The 23,487-nt window shown below is 31.6% G+C and overlaps 3 protein-coding genes and 1 long non-coding RNA gene across 4 annotated transcripts; 3 read left to right on the top strand and 1 right to left on the bottom strand.

Annotated features, from left to right (window-relative positions):
* Positions 1–2,477: 2,477 nt before the first annotated feature.
* Positions 2,478–5,330, top strand: LOC114188173 (probable polyol transporter 4). Its single transcript, XM_028076723.1, has 2 exons — positions 2,478–3,028; positions 3,707–5,330. Exons 1-2 carry the CDS (start codon positions 2,827–2,829, stop codon positions 5,068–5,070), a joined length of 1,566 nt encoding a protein of 521 aa, XP_027932524.1. The 5' UTR covers positions 2,478–2,826; the 3' UTR covers positions 5,071–5,330.
* Positions 5,331–8,055: 2,725 nt separating this feature from the next.
* LOC114189223 (lactosylceramide 4-alpha-galactosyltransferase) lies at positions 8,056–9,631 on the bottom strand. Its single transcript, XM_028077937.1, has one exon. The coding sequence runs from the start codon at positions 9,576–9,578 to the stop codon at positions 8,331–8,333; it is 1,248 nt and encodes a 415-aa protein (XP_027933738.1). The 5' UTR covers positions 9,579–9,631; the 3' UTR covers positions 8,056–8,330.
* Positions 9,632–12,865: 3,234 nt separating this feature from the next.
* Positions 12,866–16,496, top strand: LOC114186726 (NADH dehydrogenase [ubiquinone] iron-sulfur protein 8-B, mitochondrial). Its single transcript, XM_028074716.1, has 9 exons — positions 12,866–12,951; positions 13,247–13,309; positions 13,665–13,743; positions 14,304–14,357; positions 14,454–14,545; positions 14,629–14,742; positions 15,645–15,712; positions 15,789–15,900; positions 16,077–16,496. The coding sequence occupies exons 2-9, from the start codon at positions 13,256–13,258 to the stop codon at positions 16,170–16,172; spliced, it is 669 nt and encodes a 222-aa protein (XP_027930517.1). The 5' UTR covers positions 12,866–12,951; positions 13,247–13,255; the 3' UTR covers positions 16,173–16,496.
* Positions 16,497–20,915: 4,419 nt separating this feature from the next.
* LOC114189025 lies at positions 20,916–23,079 on the top strand. The gene is made up of 2 exons (XR_003605545.1): positions 20,916–21,115; positions 22,883–23,079. It is a non-coding gene; the product is annotated as an uncharacterized LOC114189025 (long non-coding RNA).
* Positions 23,080–23,487: the final 408 nt, after the last annotated feature.

Here is a 23,487-nt window from a genome sequence, read left to right as displayed (position 1 = left end):
TATATTATATTATATTATATTATATTATATTATATTATATGTGTAAATATATATATATATATATATATATAAAAGTATATTTTATTTATATGTATATATACTATATTATATTATATTATATTATATTATATTATATTTTATGTGTAAATATATTATTTATTTATATATATTTTTTAGATTATTTAATAAATTATAAATAGTTTAGTAATTTAAGCGGGGACGGGTATTTGGGCGGGTATATATATATCCCCATCCCCATCCCCATCCCCAGTTGAAAATTTCGGGTATTACCCATACCCATACCCATACCCAGTCAAAGCGGGGATTCCCCGTCAAAACGGGGACGGGTTCAGGTGATACCCACGGGCACGGGTTTATTTGTCATCTCTAAACAAGAAGAAAAGAACAACTAGTTTATCCTATGCAAGTCTGTGCAGAGAAACTACCTAAGACAAAAGGAAAGGTTTAGTATGGGTTTTGCTTCTGTGCTTGATGATCTATTTTTCTTTGAGATCTTCCCAACATTTTACAACAATTTGTGTTAAAATTAATGTGAAATTACGTTAATTTTCTTAATCATATATGGTATTATATATATATATATATATATATGTATTAAATGATTTTTTTTATTTGTTGATGTACAATATGAATCGACAAGTTCAACATTTATGCGACAACGTTGATCGACCAATCGATCTATGACTTTTATAATAACAATTTTAGCTGAAATTCTTACGTCATTGTGTCAAATGGGTGTGGTCAGGTATCATAAGTGAAGTTGAACCACAAAAATTTCAACAAGATTAATAAATATAAGAGTCACTTAACACAAACACATGGTACTAGTATGATTTAGGCAGGTTTGGACCGTAATTGAACTGATTTTAAACAAAAACTCATTAGAAAAACTATAATTATAAATCAAATCAACTAGTTCATTACAAATTTATTATAACATGTATTACCTGTGCAATCAAATTTGAACTAACTTTATCATCGGAACATCTTTAATTGTTATTTCTTGGTTGAGAGGAACAAAAAATCTTAACATTCGAGTGTGATGGAGATGAATAAGAACCTTATTATTGGAGCAAGGAGACACGAAACATTGAACAATTGACTTCTATAAATGACTGACCTTAGTTGATTAGATGTAACATTAATAGAGTTATTAATAGAGTTGAAAGGATTTTTTTCTTGTCATCTATCGCGATATTTCTTACTTAAAATAAAAATCAATATCAAGTGTAGGATTAGATAGAGCTTTTATCAACATACTTACTGTAATCTTGGAGATTGGATATTTTGTCATTTGTTTGAGTATGAAGTTATTAGACAAAACAACTATGTTTTCTGAAATTTATTGCTGATAATATCGAATACTAAATATCTTAACATACATCAATCCAAATAAGAACTTGTTTGACTCAAGGTAAATTACATCATTTTTTTAATGAAATTAAATGTTCAAATATTCTCGAATGTCGTTATGTATGTTTAAAATTATAAAAAATATGTTCTTATTTAAAATATTTAATATTAAATTATTGGCTTAAATATTTTTTTGTCCTCATTTTCATAGTATTTGTTGCGGATGTTCTTCATTTTGACAGAATGTTTAAAATTGTTCTCATTTGTACCGAATGTTTAAAATGGTCCTCATTTTCGTAATTCGTGATTTATTTGGTCATTTTCCGTAACGTCGTTTAAATCATTAACGGAACATTGTACAGGTGACGATTTGTATTAGCGTTACAGGAAAGGACCAAATAAAACACGAATTACGAAAATGAGGACCATTTTAAACATTCTGTCAAAATGAGGACCATCCGCAACAAACACTACGAAAATGAGGACCAAAGGTATTTAAGCCTAAATTATTTATGAGTATATGATGATTTTATTATATAACTCAAATTTGGTTATACATCCCAATCTTAGCAAGCTATCACAAATAACTTTTACTTTTGTTTCATAATAATTCACACTATTAAATACAATATTTAATATTTTATTATTTATTACATTTTTTTCTTGCTATTCTTAATATTTTTGTTGTTCTTAATGTTCTCAGTGTTATTTTTATTATTGTTATTATTTTTTATTTTTATTGTTTATTCTTCCTTGTTTTTCTTACTCTTGATATTGTTATTGTTATATGAAATACACACTATTTTTCACCAATAATAATTATATTTTACTTCTAAAAGAAATCCCATACATTTTCCACGGTTAAAAAATCCCAAGTTGCACACATTTTGATTGATTTATCCACGAAAAATGGGATAAAATGGTTTACTAAACAACTTTGTCTTTCCGGAAATACCCTCGCCGACGGTGGAAGCTTCTTAACACAGCTCAGAAATACAAGGTCCAAATCGGAATTCAACATGGGGTGACGACGTGTCTCAATTTGAGAGGCGATATCATGAGAAAAGCAGGAACAGCGGGACAGAACCTTAGACATGTTTCCTTTTTTTTCTTTCCGTCAAAATACGTTTCATTGAAACGAAAGAAAGGTAGAGTCCAGTGAGTTGACCCCACTGACCCTCCACACGACAATGTGGTAATTCTTTGCACACGCTTTGGCCACAATTCAAAGAAAACTCATTTTTCCAATGGGGTGCTTGTTTCTCTTCTTCAATTCTTCTTCTCCATTCAATCGCTTTACGCATTTCAGATCCGAGAGCTCAACATAGCCCATTGACGTTACAGGAAAAGGACCGGTGATTGGCTCTAAATCAAATGTATATTATCTTTTATTATTGTTATTGTTGTTGTTACTGAATATTCAAGGGTTGGGGGCGAGAGAGAACGAGTATAATGGGGTTAGCTGGGGTCCAAGAAAACGGAAACGGAGATGGGGTATCTGAAATTCCGTTGGGGACCAAAACAAAATACACCAAGATGGCCTCTGATCCAGTTGAGGACGATGAAGTTCTGCAAAACAAGAAGCACGAGGCCCATAAATATGTCTTTGCATGTGCCGTTTTTGCCTCTCTGAATTCCGTGCTTCTTGGCTATGGTAGGTAATTCTAATTATTTATCTTCCTTTCATGTCTAATAATTCGATTCCGTTATTTTATTTTTATTTATGCCCGATAAATTCCCCCATACGTGTCAATTAAAAAAATTCTAAAAACGAAAAATGATTTGATTTGGTGTCGTCTTTTGTGGGACTTTATACCTGTTTTTAGGACTTCGATAAGGTAACTCCATCGCAGCGATGAATGTAAAATCCAGGGCTGTTTGTGTAATTTACAACAACGGTTTTGTATTTTTGGGTGGAAACTTTTTCCATTGCCGCTCATTATTCAAGAATTGAGATTGGCCTCGGAAGAACGCTGTTCAGGAAAAGCATTTGAATATTGAATAGGTGATGATGATTCCCACTTCTAAAGTAATATATATGTGTGTGTATGACTAGATGGATTAGTCTTACACTATCACATAGCAGATATATGTGTGCTCGAATATGATGGGCAATTTTACAGTCAGACAATCACTAACAATTGAACGCAGAAAACTTACATTCTAGTCTAACTATTAGAAGAGAATCCATTGGTTTGTGCCTTGTTTGCAACGATTTTGTGTATTGATTTATTTGATAATATTGACTGTATGAATAAACGATTTTATTTATACTATTATCAGGAACCAAAACTAAGACCACAGTTGATTGTCTTTGTTTCTCATTTTTCAGATGTGGGTGTTATGAGTGGAGCAATTATATTCATTCAGGAGGATCTGAAGATATCTGATGTTCAGCAAGAAGTGCTTGTTGGGATTTTGAGCATAATATCATTGTTGGGTAGTTTAGCAGGTGGAAAAACATCTGATGCCATTGGCCGAAAATGGACAATTGGTTTGGCAGCCGTGATCTTCCAAACAGGTGGAGCTGTTATGGCTCTTGCCCCGTCCTTCAAAGTACTGATGATAGGAAGACTCATGGCTGGGGTGGGTATAGGTTTTGGTGTCATGATTGCACCTGTCTATATTGCTGAAATTTCTCCTGCCATTGCTAGGGGATCACTCACCTCTTTTCCTGAGATATTTATAAATTTTGGAATCCTTCTTGGCTATATATCAAACTATGCATTTTCCAGGCTTCCAGCACACATAAATTGGAGGGTAATGCTTGGCGTTGGACTTCTCCCATCGCTTGTTATTGCTCTTGCACTGTTTGTGATACCTGAATCCCCTAGATGGCTAGTGGTGCAGAATAGGGTTGAAGAAGCTAGAGTGGTGTTGGTCAAGATAACTGAGAGTGAGAAGGAGGCTGAAGAAAAGTTGCAAGAAATTCTGGTAGCTGCTGGGTCGGTTAATGCTGAGAAGTACGAATCAAAAGCCGTGTGGAAAGAAATATTGTGCCCTACTCCTCCTGTTAGAAGAATGCTTATAACTGGGTGTGGAATTCAGTGTTTCCAGCAGATAACAGGCATAGACACAACTGTGTATTATAGCCCCACAATTTTCAAGAACGCCGGGATCACTGGCAACTCTGAGCTTCTTGCTGCAACAGTTGCTGTTGGATTCACCAAAACTCTGTTCATCTTGATAGCCATATTTCTTATAGACAAATTGGGGAGAAAGCCTTTGCTTTACGCCAGCACAATTGGGATGACAGTGAGTTTGTTTAGCCTGAGTTTGTCTCTGGCTTTTCTGAGTCATGCGAAAATTGGGATTGCGTTAGCAATTCTTGCAGTTTGTGGAAATGTGGCTTCATTCTCAGTAGGACTTGGCCCCATATGCTGGGTCTTGTCAAGTGAGATATTTCCTTTGAGGCTCAGAGCTCAAGCATCAGCTCTTGGAGCAGTGGGGAGTAGGGTCAGCAGTGGTGCAATCTCCATGTCCTTCCTCTCAGTGTCTCGCAAAATCACAGTAGCAGGAACATTCTTTGTTTTTGGCGTTATTTCGTGTTGTGCCGTTGCCTTTGTTCATTATTGTGTTCCAGAGACAAGAGGAAAGACATTGGAGGAAATCGAATTACTGTTTAATGATGCAGATGATTTGCAAGAAAGTGAGGTGGAAATGGGAGATGTAGAGCGTCTGGTGCAGAAATCATGAGTTGGAGTCACACCAAAACCTTAAACTAAATTCCCAGATAGTGCAAACATAGTATACAAGCTTTAGTATATCTTAATGTTTATAATATGTATTAGATTATTTTTTACACTCTGTTAAATGAGTTCATACGTTGTTTCATGTGGCCATAATGGAAAATGTGTTGTCCCTTTCGCATCACGTGGATTATGTGTCTATATTTACAACCCTTCCCCCATTCCATTTCCATTTATTTAATGCCATTTATAGCTTTTAAAATGTCACTATTATTTCATATCTCAAATTCATCTATGCTTTCAAATATTTAAATGAAAAAAAAATTGAAGGAGGAAGCAAATTTACTTATTTACCAAAAAGAAAAGTTAATTAGTTCAAAAAAACAGACAACTAAAATTTGATACGGAATTTATTCACCTTGATTTCTTCTGCTGAGTTAACTAACCAGGAACTCACTCTTCTGTCATACTAAACTTATGAATGTTCTATACTTTATAAAGAAGATTCAGCCACCATTTTGTTAAGTCACGTGTTGATACATCATTTTATTTAATATTTATCTCTTTAAATTCACGGGTCCATTGTTTTATTTATTTTTTCTCGCTCTGTCTCTCTTTGCTTGTGTATAACGTGAGTGTTGCTCAATTTAATAAATAAGTGAAGAATTTAAACTCTCTCATTGTTCATAAACCCTTAAACAGAACCTAATTCGCTTATCAACATGACAAGGCACTGATAGTAATTTTTCATGTTAGTAAACTCGGTTCAATAATGATTTAGGCATAAAATTATTAAATAATTCACTTTATACAAAAATTGTCATTTAATTGAATAAGGTTATTTATGTCTAAGGTATACATAAAGATGTGCAATATACACAAACAACAAATGAAATAAATACATAAAAAAAACCGTTAGAAATTATATTAATAGATAATACATATTAATTACATAAATGAAATTAGATTATTAGATTAAAATTTCAGATTTGTCTTGAGTATGTAATTGTGATCCTTCTTAGTCTTGACATTTTGAAATCTTCGGTTTTTTTTCACTTTTTTTTTATACAAAAATTGATTTACTTCGTATTTTTTTTTCCGCCTCATTCTCCATTAATATTTAGGTTTGGAAGTAAATGAGTTTTCAAGAGTAAAAACTTTATGAGAGTTTTTTAAATGAAAAAATAAATAATTTATACGTATAATTTCAATTACTGGTATGGTAATTAGTTTATTTATATTACTATATAGTTTGTACCAAAAAGTATATAACAAAATAAGACTTGGCATGGGTTCTATTCGTACCTTTTTAAGACGAGATTGAGTTAAAATATAGATATTGTTACTTTAATAATATATCTTACATTTATTTTATTTTTCAAAAAATATTTTGTTGATAATATTTTGTATTCAATATAATATTACATCTACCATAAAATTACTTATTTTAAATTATTTTAATTTAAAATTTATACTTTCTCTGCTACAAAATAAATATTTCTCGATTATGATCGGTTGTACTTAAAGTTCAAATAAATGATCCCATAAAAATATATGTCTAAATGAGGGAAGGATTATGAGAGGAGGACACCAAATCAAACAGTGTTGAGTTTCAAAATATCAATATAAAGACAAAGCAACAACCTCTTTTTCTTCGAGTCCAGAATTTTACTGGTGTTTGTTTTTTTAGCATTAAAAATACATTATATTATATTTTAAATATCTTTTTAATATATTTTAAAACGTCAAAATTAATGATAATTAATTTATTATAAAAATATAATAAAAGAATAACACAAAAAACCTAACAAAAAATCTAAAATGTTTTTCTTCATAGCCACGACGCATTTATGGGTTTTACGTAAGAAGATTATCTGGATTATGAACAATTAAGAAAAAAAATATCCACATTGAACAATATCACTGCTACTTAAAATCAGATAAATCTGGTTGATCCTATTTCCATTTATATAGTACAGTCATCAAGGCTATTTATAACAATGATTCGATCATGAAGGCGTTTATTATGTGGAATTTATCTTCACATTTTTTATATGATTCTCTGGTATACATTTTTTTTGGAGTGGAAACTGATTATTAATACTATTATAAAAATTTGTCAACTTAGTTTCCAAGCCCTGAATACGTGACAGGCAAGAAGCATGTGTTTAAACTAACAGTGGTTAAATTGAATCTTTGACACCCGAGAGTAGGTGAATCACCTGTACTATACTTGAAAAACACACTTCTTGTCTCTTACCATTAACATACCTAAACTCAAAATTTAGAAATTAGACCAAAGTTGTATGATTAGTATCTTAAAACAGCCTCCATATCTGGTTTCATTGTTTGTGCATTATAATTCTTAAAACTACGGTTTCAGCTTTCATCTCAACATTACTATCTGGTTTCATTGTTCCGGGAATTTGATTCTATACAGGATTTTGTTCTATTATTTTTCTATTATCTCCATAATAAATCAATTACTATTAATTTTAACGTTTTAAAATATATTAAAAAAAAATCAGAAAAAAAATCTGTACTTCATTTCCCACGTGTTTGTATAAACTCAGCGAATTTAAGAATTTAAGTAAAAAGTTAGCTTACGTCCTACATAATTATCATTTTGTCTGTATGTTTGATCACTTTTTTATTGTACCTTGTATTTTTTTTTCCTTTTTTTTATTATGCATGTCATACATATCAACTTAAAATAATTTCATAATATTAATTTGTTATTTAATTTTATTTAAACTAATTCTCAAACTTTTTAAGTTGGGGCAGAAGTTCAGTATTACATGGAAAGAAAAGTAGGTGCCTATTAAGATTGGAAGATGAGAAATCACTTTCAGAATTTAATTGTCTTAAACAACACAAATTCCTTGAATATCAACCAACTTCTACTTTTCACTTGTCAACTGAAATCCCAAACCACAGGAAAACACGCCACACTCTTCACCATTCGGTGTTTCGGAAGGAACATGTCAGAAAAGTTTCGCATCATATTCCTCTCTGATCTTTCAAACAAATACAACAAAAAGGATCATACAAAGTCCAAATTCCAAACCCCTTGTAGTCTATTATAGTCTTTCAATTTAGCCATCAAATACATTCTTTTTTGTTTTTATATAGTAGAGACACAAGTGGTCCCGTAGCCACTTGCAACACAGACATTGCTTATAATAACTTCTTTAGCTTAAATCCTATCATTCTAATTCACTAATTACAATCTTTAACTAACAAAATTAAAACCTACAAGCTTCAAAGCTAAGTGTTGCAGAAGATGCAACAACTAGAAATGATACTATCCAAAATGCTTCCCTTTACTACTTTTAGTGTCCTACTATGCCTGTTCCACAGGTGCAATGCAAAGCTTTCTTTGCGAATTTGCTTCATTTTATTGACCCACCATTTGGAACGAATCCCGTCTCCAAACAAACCTCTAATTCCTCTCCAATCCACAGGATAAAACGCAGAAGGAGGGAGCACAGTGAAATTGAAACCCGGTGTCCCATTCACCCTGGACACTACCCTTGAGATCAGGTAAGGACCATTATGCCCCCAGTTGTTCCCATCAAAGGTGAGTGCAAACTCCTCGATGAACTTCAAAAGCAAAGGGTGCTTCTTGTCAAATATCAACACTGCATTGTTCAAGCGGCTCCACTTGCCGGTTCTCACATCGAAGGTCTGTGCCCCGACGGTGTTTCTCAGCTTGGAGAAACTCTTCAAGACTATGACATCCAAGTCGATGTAAGTGCCTCCGAACTTGTACAACAGAGCAAGTCTAAGCAAATTGGAGAGGTTTTGTCCCAAAGAGACCTCACCAGGATTCACGTACCCTTCCTTCAAACGGTTAAACCATAATTCAGCATGTGTGTTTTTGAATATGTAGCCAAAATCTGGAGCAATGGCGATGACCCTGAAGCCATTACTCACAAACGGTTTCAGAATTCGAGTTCCAGTGCAAGAATCAAGGGACTTTGACACTATGACCACACAAGCTTCAGGGTGAGACTTAAACAAGCTCTCTACGGAGACCAACTCCCTCTCACCAAAGGTTTTCAAGGGAGAAATCCAAGTCATGAAGAACCTCATCTGGCAAGAAGTGTTGAAGAATGTTCTGAGTCTAGAGTGAAAAGGTGAAACGGGGGAGCGAGGTGGTTCTGAGCGCACACTTCTAAGGCCACGCTTGTGCTTCTTCACTCTTTTGGCCCTTTGAATGGAAAGGGAAAGGCTTTGAGTAGAGTTTGGAAGAAGAGGCAAATGGGGGTTCTTGAAGAGAGGTGAATGGGCGGAAGAAGAGAGATTGAGGGGCTTTGGTGGAGGAGAGCGAAGAGAAGAAGAGTTGGGGAGATGGAGAGAGAAGACGGTGTAAGCGTTGTAGGAGAGGAGGAGGAGAAGGAGGAAGACGAAGAATGAAGTGGGTAGGGAGAGGAGTAGAGAAAGCATGGATCTTTTGAGGTGAAGAAAGGGGAACAGGGAGAGTTTGGCGCTTTGCTCCATTGGGTGAAACATTGAAGAAGCAAGGAGAGGTTCAAAATGTTTAAGGATGTTTCTCAAGGAAAGAGAGAAAGTCAGAGAACATTTTGCATTGCATTGAAAATGGCAGAGTAAGTGGAACAAAACTGCTTTTTTGTGGTCTGATACGTGTACTGACGCACGGTTTGCTTTAAAATTTAATATTTTTATTAAATATATAATTTAAAATATATTCATGATTAGTAAGATATTTAATAAATAATAATAGTACATTTTTTATTTTTTAATAATTTTTTTATTTTTTTATTTCATATTTAATAATTATTTTAAAAATTAAAAATATATTTATTTTTTTAATTTGAATTCAAATTTTTATGAAAATTAAAAGATACGTACACATATTATGTTTTTGTTAATTTGAAATCTATGAAAATAGATATTTAAATAAATATTTATTGATTATAGTTATTTAATATATATTACTGATATTTAATTAATTGTTATCGATATTTAATTAGTTTAGATTAAAAGATGAATTTGAAAATAATAAAATAATTAATTTAATAGATAAAATTATAAAATAATCAGATTATTTTATAATAAAAATCATTATTATTAATATTAGTAAACACACTTATCATGATACATGTGTAATTATTTTTTAATATATATATATATAAATGTAGGTGATAACGTTAATATACAAAATAAATTTTTATTTATTAAAAATAAAGTAAAATAAATAAATAAATATTAATAAATAAATAAAAATAGAATAAATTATAAAAAATATAAATATATTTGTAAATATGTATAATATAAATAAATAATTATATTATAAAGGATAAATAAAAAAATAAATAATTAGTTATAGATATGAATAAATAAATATATTTATTTTATTATTAAAAAAAGGTAAAAGTATAAATTAAGTATAAAATGGATAATTTCTATAGTTTTATTGTATTTTAGGTAGTTATTTTTAAATTGTTGTTGAAATTTAGAAAAAAGTTTTCAAATTCCTTTCGTTTCCCCATTTCTTAATAATTAACGTCAGTTAGAATAATTTTATAGAAAAAATATAAAAATATTTGATAGTCTTTAAAAGGTAAATAAATAATTATATCATAAATAATAAATTATAAATATAAAAGAAGAAATTTTCTATACATATATATAATCATCATAGATAAAAGATAAATTATGAATAAATAATGATGGATAAGAAAAAGGGAATTTCTTTACATAGTTATAAATATTAATATTTTATACATTATGAATATATAAATATATTTATATTATTATTAGAGAAAAAGTAAAGTAGAAAGTAAATATAAAATGAATAATCTCTAAAATTTTATTGTATTTAGGTAATTTTTTCAAAATAGTTATTAAATTTAAAAAGAAAAGTTTTCCAAATCCTTTCGCCTCTCCATTCATATTTTCTCCGTATAGAGCGAGGATACAAATTATTCAGTCCTCTCATTTACGTTGTTGCTTGCAGCTTTCTTCTTTTTCTTTTTTTTTTCTTCTGCAGATGCAAACATAATTAATTTTCGTTTTTTTTGTGTGTGCATACATTACATATCCAAAAGTTTAAATGTCAGCTACAATTTTCGATGCAATAAGTATATTCAAATAGACATTTTCAGTGACTAATGTAATCTTAAAGCATCGATGAAATAAATATAATTTAATGTTACAATTTTAAAGTTTAGATTTATAATGTAACATATCAATTTGAAACGGTGATTATATTTCGAACTCGTTGGAAATACAGTATCTGAATTTATTTATAGAATATTCTTATACCAAATAATTATAAAGTTTTTGTTAAGTAATATGTTGTGGTTGAACAAAGATCAAGTTAAACTAATGTTCGTATTAGAAGGTAGTGCAAAAAGAAATTGGAGGGGTGAAGTTATAAAAGCCTATAGTCATGTCTTTTATGTTTGCATATTTGTGATGGATAATAGGATGCACATTATTAGGTTAAGTTAAATGCTCATCGATGAGTATGCACATATTTGGTATAGCTTATACCATTTTTCGTTTCATGTAGTCTTCAAAGGATCCATCAGAGTGTTCGTTCTATTAATATTGTGAGTAAAAATCTACTGTTTTGTGTTAAAAAAAATGAATTTAAGTAGGGTTTTTAGATGGACTTGTCAGTGTGTTGAATTACCTTGGATGCAAATATTTATTCATTGGGATTTAACTGAGTAAGAAACAAATAATGTGGAACCAAAGTGAAGTATTGGCATGGAGAATAAATTATTAATTAAGTTTGTTTTTACGTGTTATTTGTTTTTATTTGATGTTTTTTCTTATAATTATTTTTTATTTTTTAACCCATTTTTATACGTGTAATCTTATCATTATTGTATAAAGATATTTTATATATTATGATATAATAAATTAATGATATTGTTATAGATTTTGTTTATCACCATTAATATATCTCGAAGTTTAAAAGATGAAATATTGGTTGAAGATTTGGTGAAATAGAAATCTCGTAAGAAAATAAGTAAATAATAACTTATACAATTAAAGAGACTGGTAGGTTCAAATTGAAAAGTTTGACGAAATGATCACTCTTACTCTTACGATTTTATATATTCAATCAGAACTTTGAAAATGTGATTTATAAAGAGTTTATCTATTTTAACATAATCAAATTTTTTTATAATAAAACTATTTATACTACAAATTTTTAATATTAAAATAATGAAATCTCATTATTTTTAACCTCCATTATTTTGAAAATATCATTTTTATTTTTATAAAATTTATCATTTTAATATTAAATATTTAATAATATTTATTTTTATATAGAAAATAATTAATTAATATGAAAATGTTAAAAAATAGGTACCGGCACAAATACTGATACCTCGGGATGAATACGAGATAAAATTGCCATCCTAGTGTTTACGTATAATTCTTATGTGTACATATTACTTACGTTACGTTCATAAGCGCAAGCGCTTATATTATAAGAAAATAATAAATCTATCATTCTTTTTATCTTTCTACACCTTTCTAACACTTAATAAAAAATATAATATTTTTATTATTTCATATTTTAAAATAAAAATATGTATTTTTATTGATGTTATATATATTAGTGTACACTAAAAAAATGCTATTTGGAGACAAAATATACTAATCATTTGACGAAAAAAATAAATTACAAGAAGTTAACCTCTGAAGAATTAATGAAAGAAATCACAATGAAATACCCATGACAATAAACGGGTTGGGCCGGGTTTTGTTGGGCCGGGCATTTCTTGTTGGCCCGTTATGTAGTGCGAATCTCAACACAAAAATATTTCCAATTGCATCCCCGTTCCTCTTTGTATGCTTCTCCTCAGTCATTTGTTCTGAGATCAACCTTGCATTGCATCAGGTATTTTTCTCTTGCGCTTCTTTTTCCTTTCTTACAACCATCAATGTTGAATGCGGAACCCATACAATTTCTCGTTTTCTTTTATTGCTTCAATTTTTGCGCTATTTCTCAATATTAATTTGTGTTTTGTTCTACCACCACTTCTTTACCCCTTTTGATTCAATATTCTCTTCCCACTTTTTCGGTTCCTGGTTACACCATTGAATCCTTGTAAATAATTGTTTCGCTCGAACTTTATTATTAAATTTGAAATCAATACCATACTGCATTTGATTCTTTAACTTTTCATTTCTAGGTTTAGGGAATGGCTGCGATTTTAGCTCGGAAATCACTCCTTGCTCTTCGTGCCCGCCAATTGGTAACATTAATACATTAATACGTTTTTGATTCTTATTTATTTGTGGAAATGAAAGAAAGAACGAGAAAAAACCACTTGATCAGATGTTGATTCAGTTGAGAAGCTAAATTTTATCTGAATACCTTGTAATTCTTCCATCACTTCCTTCGAGCTGTTAAATGGATTAATTTTTTTCTTCTTTTTGTTGTTATTCTGATTCCTATCTGGCTATATGATGCACTGTTACTATTAAATTACAATTTACCGGATAATATATAAGAGGTTGCTGTTAATTAGATATGAATCATTTTAATTGTAGGATGCCAAATGTTTTGGTTAGTACTTAATACTATCCCTTCTTGTTCTGCTTGTTTAGGCTGTAAGCGGTCAAGGGCTGCACAGCTCCCAATCCTATGGGCTTCGATTAAGTGCACACTCCTACTCTACCAAACTAGGTCTGTTATTTCTCTTAACATTATCGTGGGCATATTTCCTGCTGTTACAGAATAGTTAGAATTAGAAAGCAAAAATGTTGATGATTGGCTGAATATGAATTTTGATTGTTTCCTGCATCGAATTGTCTTATATTACATAAAAATCATGATCCAGTTTCAATAAATGGACTTCTTGAAAGGGGATAGTGTACTTGGTCACACGTAGAAATAAACAATATATTTAATTATGTATTCCTTGAAACACTACAATGCACTCCACTGCCCTATCCTCAGATGATACTTATCATGTGAGTTTTTACCTAGTTCCCTCTCTTTAACATCCCATCGCCCTCCTAAGAAGGCAGATAATTACGTCGGTCAAAGGAATGACTTTTCAGAATTGTGTGTAGTGAACAAACACGGCATTCTTTAACTTTGCAATTTGCAAATACCTTCACTAGCATGACCATTTGTCTGTCAATTGAGATATCTCTTGGATATCCATTGTCTTTTCACTTGCATGTGTTATGTATTCATGCCTTCGTTCTATATATCATAATTCTGTGATGCACAAACTGCAGAGGATGAACAAAGGGAGCAACTTGCAAAGGAAATTTCAAAGGATTGGAGTTCTGGTATTTATTTAGAATCCTCTGTTTTCATCTTGATTTTTGTTCATTTTGACTTTCTCCATAATGTAACTGATTCATTGCTGGTGTTCTGGATGATAGTTTTTGAACGAAGCATCAACACTCTTTTTCTCACTGAAATGGTTCGAGGTCTAATGCTAACTCTGAAATACTTCTTTGAAACAAAAGTTACAGTAAGTGTCTTCTGAAACTGTTTGCCATCCAATTGTGTTGCATCTTCTAATTAAATGCTGAATGCCCGACATCTTTAATGCAGATCAATTATCCATTTGAGAAAGGACCTTTGAGCCCTCGTTTTCGTGGTGAACATGCTCTCCGAAGATATCCAACAGGGGAGGAACGTTGTATTGCTTGCAAACTTTGTGAAGCTGTAAGGCTGTGATTATTTATAATTTTGGTTCGATTATGATCCTTGAGAGCATGCATACACCAAATGGCATATAACCTCAGGACAACATTTTCCTGCTTCTTCCATAAAATCTTGCAATTTTGAAGACTATTTGTATACTCCTGTTATGTGTGTATGTTACCAAGTGTTGTTTCTATATTGGTTAATGTAGAAAAAATGTGCAGCTGTTTTTTGTATTTGAAAAAACACTCCACAAATAGTAAGGCTTAGACCATTGGTAGGTTTATGAATTTGTGCCTTGTCATTTTGGTGAATCGGGCTTAGGAAAGTATGCTTGCGAATTGCAATTACTAAGGGATAAAAATCTATCTAATCAAGCTGTCCCTAACATAGCTGTAAAAGTCAAATCCCTCTCATCCTTGGAGGAGGCTGTAATGGGTATATTTTCCTATGCATCAATAATAGCAGTTTTATTTGCTCTAAATTATTTTCTTTTTGACTGAGACAGTAGTACTACTGCAGCATTATCCCTCTACGGAGTATAAACAAATTAAGCTACTAGAGGATAGGAGTAAAAGGACATTAGTATATATAGGGGGTTAGGGAGAATGTCTGGATAGCAGTTCACACCATAGGTTTTGAGCTCAAACCTTGCGGCAGTCTCTAAATTGTGAAATCCAGATTGTGCTAGAAAGGACTACAAGGGACCAGCTAACCCCTAACACATGAGCTATAATCTATACATGAATAACCTAGTTAATAAATACAACGAATGATCAATCCATTACATATTTGCATTCTCCTAATATCTCTTTTCTAGGTATTCTTTCTCCATTTTGATACTTTCCCCATTTCTCTCCTTTCTGTCCGTAGACTGAGCAGCTGTATGCTATTGTTTTTTCTTAATCATATTTTTTTATTAGATATGCCCTGCACAAGCAATCACAATTGAGGCTGAGGAGCGAGAAGATGGCAGCCGCAGGACAACGCGGTAAATTACCGGCCTTATCTGCCCCCTCTTCTCTTCGTCCACTCCCTTCTTGCTCTCTTATCTGTAAATCTTTCAGGTATGATATTGACATGACCAAGTGCATCTATTGTGGATTTTGTCAAGAGGCATGCCCTGTTGATGCCATTGTTGAAGGGCCAAACTTTGAATTTGCTACAGAAACTCATGAGGTTCATCTTTATTTCTTTTATGTTGAATTATGTAAATACTTTCTGTTGTTTCTTGCTAACAATTGTCTCTACTGTTCTTGATTATTAATTATATGTTTAACTACTGTTTATTAGTATATGTCGGTAGTTGTGTACTCGCATATTTGTTTACTTCTATTCGTGTTTACCTGTTCTAGGAGCTTTTATATGACAAAGAGAAGCTGCTTGAAAACGGTGATCGATGGGAGACTGAAATTGCGGAGAACCTGAGATCTGAAAGCCTTTACCGCTGAATTTTACCATGTGATCATTGCCTCCGTCTAATTGGGCAATGATGAATAAAATGACCACTGAATGTTTTAAAGAACTGTATGCATTCACGTTTGTTACGTCAGTTTTTTGTCAACGTTTTTGCATTGCTGTTAAATATACAATATTGTCGATGTTATTGAAATCTTGAACAAATATGGAAATAATTGAACCATTCAACAAATTAGAAACTTGTATGCGTAATTGATCCTTTGAAGATGTAACATTTTTTTTTCATGAGGTTGTATGAATTCTTGTGAAACAGTAAAATTACTTTTTGTAAGGAATTTTAACACAGGTGGGATCAATTTAGCTTTTGCCCCTGCTTTATTATTTGATTTTCTTTTCTCGACATTGTTCATTTTCTGTTAAGTATTTACAGAATGGAAATGTATTTTAGTTGCCAGGGGGCGGGGGGTGTCTTGTTTCTTCGGAAATGCGTGCTTTTTATATCCTGGTTTTATTTTTATTTTTAATTACAAAAATATAATCTTATTTTTAATATGTTTTTTAATTTGTACAGAAAATAGAAAATAAAATATTTTTGGTAGTCTCTGTACAAACTATTGAGAATAGGAAAAAATAAGCAAGAGTTATATTGACACTTTTCAAAGCTATTTTTTAATTATTTTAGCTCAAATTTCTTTTCTATTTACATAATTTTTATTACATACTAGTGACACGAATTTGTTGTGCAATACCAAAATAAATTACATACTTACTATAACAAGCCCAGGTCTTTTTACACCTTCGATTATGAATAAACCACTGTCACCTTATTATTAATATATATTATTTCTCCTAATCTTATTACATTTTGGTCTTCACAAAGTTTATGAGGGTATATATCTATTGAATTGTGGTTGTAAATGGTGAGTTGGAATTGATACGAAGCTCATCATCACCCATATTTGTCTGAATCATTGTTTTGTCCTTTTCCCATCTTAGTCAATGGTGAATTTCTCAAGGAGATCCTGCTCGATACACCATATTAAACACCTGTCCATCATCATTTCTTGTTCTTTATGTAATCATTTTATCAACGAAAACTTTTACCTTTTTTATTTTTCTACATATTAAACACCTAATAAATAAATATTTTTAATTCTATAGTTGATTCTTTTCGAATTATTTTATATTTTAAAATAAAAATACTATATCATTAATGCTGGATAAATGTTGACTACAAAATGGGTATTTGTCTATCATCACACTTTACCAACTACTACTTCAATCTTCTAAAATAACTTCACTAAAGATTCTATGTAAAATTTAAAAGAACAAGCACAGAAGTTTTCTATGGCAAGCGTACATTTCTTACATTATGCAAAACTCCTAAAACAATATCGGATAAAATAACAATGACAATAATTACTGTTATTATTAACCATTGGAAATATCTTTTTATGGTAAAAGTATTAAAGTATAAGTAACATAATTAAAATGAAATTCATAAAATTAGAAAAAGATTGTAGAGAAAAACTGTTAAAAAAATCTACATTACTAACCGTTATAATTAAAATATATCGAAGAAGTTTAGTTAATATCAAATAATAAATAAATAAAATGTCTCAATCACAAAAATAAATTTTCGATAATAAGTTTCTTATCCTAGTAGTAACACATTTATTTGCATAATTAATACTGTCCAGATAAAAAATGATTTTTGCAGCCCTGTCCATATCAATATTTATTTTCTATTTCAAAACTTATTGTTCTTCTGATGAATCATTCATTCAAATGAAATTGCTTTTATCCAACAGACATCAGAAGTATTGTGCAAATGTTGAGCTACTTATTGCTGTCGTCTTGTGGGATGATAAAAATATGTAGCAGGACAAAAAAAAAAAAACTTCTCAAGATATTTTATTATTTTAAAAAATATATTAAGATACAATAAAATTATTTAAAACCAACATGTTAAGATACAATCAAATTACAAAATGAAGTTGTTAAGAAATAGTTTTTCATAATTATCAAGATTACGCACAAACTCTCATGGACTATTATTATATACATATCTCTAATAACAAAATTGAAACTATCGTATTTTGTAATAATTGCCGTAATAAGCTATTGATTTTAATTGATTGAGTGTATACTTTTTTAATAAACAGGATATTGATTTAAATACTATTTTTTTTCTAATTTGTTCAATTTAACCTTTTTTTATCATGTTCCATTTATTCTCTGATTTATTAAATTTATTAAATTATGTTCAATTTTCTTGCTTTCGTTTAAGTTGATAACCATAGAGTATAGATTCACATTATAATCATTGAATTTTTGTTTTAACGTGAAATGCTATACTATTTTTTGTTATGTAAAAATACTGTATCAATTATGAAAAGAACGAAATTGAACCGAATTATACAAAACTGAACTGAAATATACAAAACTGAACTGAAATACTCTTTAGTTTTGCTGAATTTTAAAACACCTTCAAAAAAGGAGGAAGAAACTTAAGGAAAAATTTTACACTTACATAATTAATTAATATAGAGCAAAAGGAAAGTCACTTTTGTAATATGCGTAAAAAATGTCACACCCAACAGTTTCTTCGACACCAACACCACAATCGTGAGGTCCCTCTTAAACAATTGAAACATAATGTTTTTCCTCAAATTAAATATAGCAAGTGTATAAACAATAACATAAACAAACTATATACTTTAAACAAATAAAAAAAATCAAAGGACAATCTTAAATTGGTTTGTATTCACATTTCACACAAATAACTATTTTGTCAAAGTAGAGAACATAAAGTTCCGAAATTGGTAAAAACCTAAATATTTTAAAAAAATATTATAAGACGATGAAAAAAAAGGTGAAATGGGAGTAGTGAAGCAAGAAGTATAAAAAAATGAGAAAAATGCAAAAAACATATAAGAGAAAGATACAATGTTAGTTAGGTTTAAAGTTCAAAAAAACAAATATCAGTTGGGTGAGGTGTGAGGTGTTAAAATTGCAATAAATGTGGTAAGGTGAGATGACGAGATCAAGGCGGCATGACCTTATAATTTATATAGTAGTGACAACGATGAGAAGCTCACGATCATTATCTTAATGGTGGTGATTAAATTAAAGAATAAAGTGTGCGCGATGTTTTAGATAAGAGGTCATTGAAGAAAAAATGAGAAAATAAAATACATAATTCAATTAGTGAGCAGTTAACCAATAGAAGTTCAATTATTTAAAAATAAACGATAAAAAATATTGTTTAATTTTTTTTTTACTTTAATATTTAATTTTTATTATAAATAATTTAGTTTTTTTACTTTAATATAATACAGATAATCGTAATTAAGTGTAGCTAGATTAATTTTTTTCATCTATAAATCTATAAATCTATATATATATATATATATATATATATATATATATATATATATATATATATATATATATATAAAGAGATACCCTATTTTGTGTCAATATTTTGATATTTCAATTTTACCCTTAAATATTATTGTAAACACTAATTATTTTATAAATAGTTTACCTTTAACCGTTAGCCTAAAACTCTTTTTTGTCTTTAACAATTGTTTTAAAAACTTCTCTTATGTACATATTTTATTTTTATAATTTTACATTTAACAACTATTTTAAAAATTCATTATATATTCTTTGTTGAACTGAATTGAACCGAATCAAATCAAATTGAACTAAACCGAACCAGACCGAACCGAACCACATCGAACCGAACCAAACTAAATCGAACTAAACCAAATCGAACCGCACTGAACCAAGTCGAATCGAACTGAAACGAACCAAACCAGTCCGGACCGAACCAAACCGCACTGAACCGAACCAAACCAAACTGCACTAAATTGAACCGAACCGAACTGAACCGAACCGAATCGCACTTAACCGAACTGAACCGCAATGAACTGGACCAAATCAAACCGAGCCGAATCAAATCGAATTGAACCGAACTGAAACTAACCGAACCGAACTGAACCGAATTGAATTGAAGATAGATACTTTTTACACTTGCTGAATTTTAAAACACCTTCAAGAAAAATAGGAGAAAATGTAAGAAAAAATTTTACACTTTCATAATTAATTAATATATGGCAAAAGGAGAGTCGCTTTGTAATGTGGATAAAAAATGTCACATCCAAAAGCTTTTTTAGCACCAACACCACAATGGTGAGGTCCCTCTTAAACAATTGAAACATAATGATTTTCCCCAAATTAAATATAGCAAGTGTATAAACATTAACATAAACAAATTGTATACTTTCAATAAAAATAACATTCAAATGAGAAAGCTTAAAAATGTTTGTATTCACCTTTCACGGAAATAACTATTTTGTCAAAGTGGATAACATAAAGTTCCGAAATGGATAAATGTAAGACCCGAGAAAAAATTCAAATAAGGAATGAATATTTAATTTATATCTGGGAAGAAATAAATAGCGTTAATTGGACTAACATGACGTAGCAAAGTACTAGCTCAAGTGGTGAGAGTACTTTGGGGTTGTGTGTGAGGACTTGGGTTCAAGTCGTATGTATGTAAATTGTGTGAGTTTTAATGTTTTCTTTTAAGTAAGAGAAAACAGAAGTATAATTTATATTTTATTGTATACGCATTTTTAGCAATAAAAGTGGACTGGCTAAGTGGTTGGAGCGTGATAGGGGAAACTCATAGTCCTGGCTTCGAACCTGGCCAGAGAAGTTCAACTTGCACATTTTTTTTATTATTTTTTTCTTTTTTCAGAACCTAGGCATAGAAGGGGGTGGCATTGATGAGCCCCCATTGCAGTTGGACGAAAAACTGCATAAAAATGGGAGGGGAAGCCTGAAAAATGGAGGGCAGAAAAGTGTGGAAGAGAGTAAGATTTGAAAATTTTGGAGGAAAGGTGTGGAGAAGAAGAAGAAAGGAGACCACCATTGAAGGAACTCCTTGGAAGCTTAGATCCAGGTTAGGGGAGCTGGAATTGTACCTCTAATTGCGTACTGTTTAATTTCACGATCTGTATGATTAAATTGATGCATGTACAATGCCCTGCTGTGTATAATTCGTGTTTCTGGAATTTTCCAGAAACCGCCTGGCGGAAGATGAACTGCCGCCAGGCGACTCATCCAATTTTTACTTGTTTCTTGGGTTCCAGAGAGGAACCGCCTGGCGGTGAGCGTTGTGCCGCCAGGCGACGCGTGACTACCAACCCAGATTCTGGGTTTTTGCTTGAACTGCCTGGCGGTGATGAACACTCGCCAGGCGACGCGGACCAATTTTGGTTCGGTTTTGGTGTTTTGAGTGTTTTGATTGGATTCTAAATGAAGGAAAGGGATCATTAACTTTTAATTGAATACTTGACTAAAGAAATTGGGGAATTTCACTATAAATTAGAGTTGTTGTGAAGGGGGTAAGGTTTGCAAGTGCAGGAACCGCCTGGCGGCACCCATTTGGCCGCCAGGCGTCATACCAGTGTGACATGGTGTTTGATTCACGAAAAACGCTATTTTTCGTACTTTTTTTGGAACAGGAACCGCCCGGCGGTAGTTTCATGCCGCCAGGCGCCACCGATTTTTCTGGTCTGCGCAGTTTTCGTAAAACTGCATTTACCGCTTCGTTAACCGTCCGATTTGGGTGAAATTTTGTAAGATGTTTCACAACATGTTTTTCTTCAGTTTGAACGGTGGAGATTCAAATTGGATGTCTATGGAAAACGTAACGATCGAAACAGTGAGCAGACGTCGGGACAGGAAAGCTGGAAAAACGCTGGAGGATCCCTGATTTTCGTTTTTAAATTGCCAATAGCCTAGACCACTAAAAATAGTGGTTTAGTAATCAAATTAAAGATATGGAAGTCTAGTTTCTAACCAAAAAGGAATCACCTCAATTAGACATCTGTAAAAAAAAAAATTATAGATAAAACTGTAATAGGTGTCGGTTAGTAACGTTGACATTGTTTTGTAAATGAGTATTCTAAATTCTGGACTTCCTTAGGCCAGCGCCTGGCCTTAGTGGTTGGTCTCGCCAGGCGAGATTCGATGCTTGTATTGTTGTGTGGATGTGTGACGCCTGACGGGTTGTTTGTTACCGCCAGGCGAAGTGAGGTTGTTTCTGATTTGGTACCTGTAACCTGGCGCCTGGCAGCGCTGAGTATGGCGCCAGGCGGTCAGTGATGTTGTTCCACTTGACAATTGCCTAGGCAGTGTCGGTGTTTTATTTTCTGCTGCGGCAGGTTGTCGTGCTAACCTTTGAGCTTTAAGGACTAAGTTCTTAGTGGGTCCGGGATGTGTTCGGATGAGGTCACGAGCGGGGAGGTACGTGATGAGTTGGGACCGCATGATGGGATATTGGACAAGTTAGTCCTGGTGCTGCTATGGGCGGGGAGGTCCATAGTATGGTGATTGCATGCGTGTCATGGTCCGAGCGGGTGAGGTTCGGATGGTTTGACTACGGACGGGGAGGTCCGTAGGGTAGGACTACGAACGAGTTAGGTTCGTAGGTTTGACCACGAGCGGGGAGGTTCGTGGGAGCACAAGAAATCCCGAGACCAAGAGCATGTGCATGTCACTCATAATGGATCTTGAGTGAGAGGGAATTGAAAGGTTTAAATATAAATAATTATGAAATTCTTTTGGGGTATGGGTTTCTCATATTTATTCATTTTATATGCATAGCTCACCCTATCTGTTTGTGTGTGTGGCGATGATCGGATAAATTTTTATCCGGGAGCAGATACTGATGCAGGTGAGCCAGGAGCTGCATAGGCACGGAGAGGGGTCTATGGGATGTTCAAGAAGAATTATGTTAAATGTTTTTATTATGTTTTAAAACTATGAGTGGTTTGTGATAAATTTTAAATCATGTGTGATGCAAGATATAACTGAAGTTTTAAACTTCCTACCTTTTTGGGAAATTATGTTTAATGAATATGAGTATGTTTTCCTTTTATTATTATTTTACTTAGTAATATTCCTGGAGGTATGTTACAATAAAAGCCTAAATATTTTAAAAAATATATTATAAGACGATGAAAAAATAATAATTTTTTTACTATAATATTTAATTTTTATTATAAATAGTTTAGTTTTTTTTTTGTTACTTTAATAGAATATAGATAATCATAATTGAGTTTAGTTAGACTAATTTTTTTCATCTATAACAATATATAAAGAGGATACCCTATTTTGTGTCCATATTTCGTTATTCCAATTTTACCCTTAATTATTATTTTAAAAACTAATTATTTTATAAATAATTTACTTTTAACCGTTAGCCTAAAAACCTCTTTTGTCTAACTTTTCATTTAACAATCATTTTAATAATTCATTATATATTTC

The sequence above is a fragment of the Vigna unguiculata genome, chromosome 6 (genome assembly GCF_004118075.2).
Source record: "Vigna unguiculata cultivar IT97K-499-35 chromosome 6, ASM411807v1, whole genome shotgun sequence".
NCBI lineage: Eukaryota > Viridiplantae > Streptophyta > Magnoliopsida > Fabales > Fabaceae > Vigna > Vigna unguiculata.
Note: the sequence above shows the minus strand (reverse complement) of the source record. Positions and strands in the feature narration are given on the sequence as shown.